This window comes from Ahaetulla prasina, chromosome 1 (genome assembly GCF_028640845.1).
Source record: "Ahaetulla prasina isolate Xishuangbanna chromosome 1, ASM2864084v1, whole genome shotgun sequence".
NCBI lineage: Eukaryota > Metazoa > Chordata > Lepidosauria > Squamata > Colubridae > Ahaetulla > Ahaetulla prasina.
Genome location: NC_080539.1, coordinates 205,999,368 through 206,004,367, shown reverse-complemented (window position 1 = coordinate 206,004,367; position 5,000 = coordinate 205,999,368). Strand labels below are relative to the sequence as shown.

General features: G+C 46.3%; 1 protein-coding gene across 4 annotated transcripts in view; it reads right to left on the bottom strand.

Annotated features, from left to right (window-relative positions):
- The window catches only part of WDR75 (WD repeat domain 75), a 41,428-nt gene that overhangs the window by 782 nt on the left and 35,646 nt on the right, over positions 1–5,000 (bottom strand). For 3 of the 4 annotated variants that reach the window (XM_058188897.1, XM_058188908.1, XM_058188924.1), the window contains exons 18-20: positions 4,684–4,743; positions 1,377–1,517; positions 1,195–1,280 (exon numbers count right to left, since the gene is read on the bottom strand). In XM_058188897.1, coding sequence (XP_058044880.1) covers positions 1,195–1,280; positions 1,377–1,517; positions 4,684–4,743 — 287 coding nt within the window. The other variant, XM_058188916.1, reaches the window with a different exon arrangement.

Sequence of the window (5,000 nt, the reverse complement as noted above, 5' to 3'; positions counted from 1 at the left end):
GCACTATGAAGCAGTATATAAGTCTAAGTGCTATTGCCAAGTGCTATTGCTACCAAACTACATCATGGAAAGTCAGGCATTTTCCTTGAGGAAATTTGCAATATATGTATTTGCAATATATCCTGTGAGAAATAGTAAAGTAAAATCTTGGGAAAAAGCGCTATTATTACATTAATATGCATACTTGGTAGTCAGATTCTCTATGCTTTGGGAGATCAATAACAAAGCCTTGGGGTTTTTTTGCAGACATTTCCCCTCCTGGCAAGAGTACATTCATGCAGCAATTCAGTGGGAGTTCCCTTGTGCTATTTATGGTCTGGTAAGAGTTGAAATTGAGAGGCTTGGAGATCTCCTGGGACTTGGGGCAAAATGTCTGCAGAAAATCTGATCAATATGAGATTGATTTGATTACGACCAAATACAGGGTATGGATCTTACACTCTGAAGAATCCAACTACTAAAGTATGCCTAGCACACCGGGACTACCTGTATTCCAAGAAATCTATGAATTCACATGTTCATTCATCAACCATCTTTAATGACAATACTCAAATGACTGAATCCTCCCTAGGGAAAAAGCTCCAAAAAGTAAAGAACAACCTGGATGAAATCTCTAAGGGCAGAGAGAACAGCCCTGAAGGCATTATGATCATTGGCAGAAATGTCCACGCGTCAAAAAAATCAGCATAACAATCACCATGCGATCAAAACTCAAAACGCAAGACTGTAAAAAAGGGAACACACTGATTGCATGGTTGCGCATCAAGTTTTGGGGCCCCTTCCTGCTGTGGCAGAGGGCGGAAGGCTTTGGATCCTCAAATTTCTAAACTTTCTAGATGTACCCCAAACACAAGCATCCCTATCTTGAGCTGATATTTCATTTACTTTCCATCATTCGGAACAGAAAGGGAAGTGACAAAGTAGAAAGGAAAAAAAATGGCAAAGGAAGGATATGCGATGTTTCACATCCTGTACCTTGACAAGTGGCCTAATCTCAGCAAGGGATTGTTGGGGCTGATTGACGGGTGACAGTAGTCGATTCATTTTTAGAACTCATGACAGGTCAGATGGGATGTCTTGTAAATCTATGAACACAACATACATGCTGCCTGTATGGGTAACTCATCTCAACCAAAAGAGGGCAATACATTTTAGTAGTTTATCTCTAAGGGACCTCTCAGGTTCCTTACTTACCTTGTTCTAGGCACCAGCAAAGAGTGAATAAAAAGAGGACATAAGAAAGAAGCTGAAGGTAATACATGTGCTGGAGTATGAAGCAGCTGGGGAGAAAACACAGGCAGGTGAGATTAGAGCACTTTCTTAAGAGGTCATTGCAAATGTATACATTTCTGAGTATGGAGTAGATCCATTCTTACTTCTTTAACAGCGGGTGATTCTTGACCCAAACGGTTCTGCACGGGAACCTTCCCAATATCCATTCCCTCTTTCATTTGCTGCCGATGCTTCCCCAACAACAGGTAAAAAGGCGTTATGGAAATGCTCTCCTCAACTGCTAACTATAAAGGAAATGGGGGGGGAAACATCTACAATAAGGCATATGCAAATAATTTCCAAGCACAGGCACAGACATTTTCCAAAAGTACTACACAACAAGAAAACAGTCACTTATCTTTGGAGTGCATGGTTGTTCAGCAATCAGGTGCAATCTGATGATAGGCAATCATTAAGTAGGTCAGCCTTTGTATCCTGGTGGAACTAATATGCTGCTAGCCGAATGAACTACAGAAAGTATCCCTCAACTTGTTTGGGTACCAGATTAGGAAGGCAAGGTTGAACTAGGAATACTTGTCCACAAAATTGGTGCAATCCATGACTGGCTTAGCGCCTACTCTATGACTTTTAAGAGCCCAAAAACGCCAAGGAAGGTACTATAAGTCTTTGAGATGAAGGCCAATTGTCATTTGGAATTGCTTTATCTTAACAACTTGATTTTAAATCATAATATACCGTATTTCCCCAAAAATAAGACAGGGTCTTATTTTCTTTTGACCTTCCAAATAAGGGCTTGGCCTTATTATCGAGAGGTCTTATTATTTTGGGGAGTGCAGGAGGTGGTGAGCATGGGACTGGATGTCCCATCGCTGCCGTCACTTCCCCTCCCTGTTCTTCGAGCTGACTGAGCAGCCCAACACGTCCCACCCCACCTCAATGGCAACAGCTGCTTCCCTTCCCCGCCATCTCTTTATCGAGAGGGGTAGTGGGGTGGGGGAGAAGCGAGACGCGTGGAGCGAGACGCGGCTCTCCTTGCCTTCTCTCCCCCCACCCCCAGCCAGGCAAGACAGGGCTCCTGCCCCTTGCTTAGCCACCCGCCCCCTTTAGGGATGCAATTTGGGGGTGGCAGGTGGGACAGGCGAGAAGCGGGATGCAGGTCTTATGTTTCAAGCTCCATCGCTTTCCTCGCCATTGTGTCCAGGCAAACATGCTGTAAAAGAAGACCTTCTCGTGAGTTCAATCAAACTTCTCGAACTCACGAGGTCTTCTTTTACAGCGTGTTTCCTGGACCCAATGGCAACAGCTGCTTCCTTCCCGCCATCTCTTTATCGAGAGGTCTTATTATTTTGGGGGTGCAGGAGGTGGTGAGCATGGGACTGGATGTCCCATCGCTGCCGTCACTTCCCTCCCTGTTCTTCGAGCTGACTGAGCAGCCCAACACGTCCCACCCCACCTCAATGGCAACAGCTGCTTCCTTCCCGCCATCTCTTTATCGAGAGGTCTTATTATTTTGGGGGTGCAGGAGGTGGTGAGCATGGGACTGGATGTCCCATCGCTGCCGTCACTTCCCTCCCTGTTCTTCGAGCTGACTGAGCAGCCCAACACGTCCCACCCCACCTCAATGGCAACAGCTGCTTCCTTCCCGCCATCTCTTTATCGAGAGGTCTTATTATTTTGGGAGTTCAGGCGGCGAGAATGGGACTGGATGTCCCATTGCTGCCGTCGCCTCCCCTCCCTGTTCTTCGCACCAGCTGAGCAGCCCAACACGTCCCACCCCACTCCAATGGCAACAGCTGCTTCCCTTCCCTGCTGTCTCTTTATCGAGAGGTCTTATTATTTTGGGGGTGCAGGAGGTGGTGAGCATGGGACTGGATGTCCCATCGCTGCCGTCACTTCCCTCCCTGTTCTTCGAGCTGACTGAGCAGCCCAACACGTCCCACCCCACCTCAATGGCAACAGCTGCTTCCTTCCCGCCATCTCTTTATCGAGAGGTCTTATTATTTTGGGGGTGCAGGAGGTGGTGAGCATGGGACTGGATGTCCCATCGCTGCCGTCACTTCCCTCCCTGTTCTTCGAGCTGACTGAGCAGCCCAACACGTCCCACCCCACTACCCTCTCGATAAAGAGACGGTGGGAAGGGAAGCAGCCAGGCTGATGTTGCAATTTGGGGGTGGCAGGTAGGACAGGCGAGAAGCGGGACACAGGTCTTACCTTTCAAGCTCCGTCACTTTCCTCGTCATTGTGTCCAGAGAAACACGCTGTAAAAGAAGACCTTCTCATGAGTTCGAAAAGTTTGATTGACTTTGATTGAACTCACGAGAAGGTCTTCTTTTACAGTGTGTTTCCCTGGACACAACGGCGAGGAAAGCGACGCAGCTTAAAACATAAGATGTGCATCCCGCTTCTCGCCTATCCCACCTGCCACCCCCAAATTACATCCCTAAAGGGGGCGGGTGGCTAAGCAAGGGGCAGGAGCCTTGTCATGCCCAGCGAGGGGGGGGGGGAGAAGAGATGGCAAGGAGAGCCATGTATCACTCCACCCATCTCGCTTCTCCCCCACCCCACTACCCCTCTCGATAAAGAGACGGTGGGGAAGGGAAGCAGCCAGGCTGATGTTGCAATTTGGGGGGGTGGGACGTGTTGGGCTGCTCGGCCGGCGCAAAGAAGAGGAAGGGGAGGGCACGTCCCCGCCTTCCCCCCTCTCCAGCCTCGCCTCAATTCATTTTAGTTGCGCAGCAAGCAACCAGAGAAAATGGCGGGACCAGCTGCGCATGCATGTAAGTAGTTGGTGGGAGGGCTTATTTTGTGGGGGTGGCTTATATGATCGCATGCACTGAAAAGCCCGATTGGGATTATTATCTGGACATGTCTTATTTTGGGGGAAACACTGTATATTTATACTATTTAAGATGGTTTTTTAATTTGGAAAAGCTAAATACAGTACCCATCTTGATCATTCCTTGAATGCCTTGAATTCCTCTTCCAAGCAACCTTCACTCTTTCAACTAAAATATAACTAAAATTATCTGCAGATATCATTTTTTACTTAAGCTTTCAAAATTTAATCGGCAACTCTCACTATTCATCTTTATTGGCACCCACCATGTAGCAGTAGATGGGTAGCTCACCTTTCCCATAGTCAGGTAAAATAACAAATGCAGGGTGACTACAAGTTTGCCATCTTAAAGAAAGATTCAATACTTATCCTGGCCAATTAATGTGAAAGACAGGTATCCCCTGACGAGGCATGAAAAATTAAGAACGACGTGAAAGGAGGCAGTGTTGTAGATGAAGCTGGGGAAATTTTTGACACAACCTTTGGATTCAGAGACACCCACTAAGGTAGGCCTCACCTTAAGACAGCATTGCATTCCACTCTGAAATATAACTCAGCATTCAAAATGGATTTTCATTTCTTTCATAAAGTCATTTAGCTACAAAACTTAATACCTGTCTACTGGAAGGCGTAAGTCTCTCTTCTGGGGTCTTTGTGCTGAACGTCATTAATTCCTACAATCAGAAGGTGGGCGGGGGGGGGAGGAGAAAGCAAGATTACAGATAGGAAAAGTATCCTTAAAATTACATTGAGTTTTTAAAATGGCATACCATTCAAAATACCAGTCCAGAAGCATATGGATACAGAACTAGGTGAATTTAAATATGAGATGTGGCGGTTAACCAAAACATGGGGGATAATGAAAAAAAATTGCTACTATTTGGAACAATTCCTTTCCTTTCATAAGTTTTTATCGGAAATTTCCTTTCTC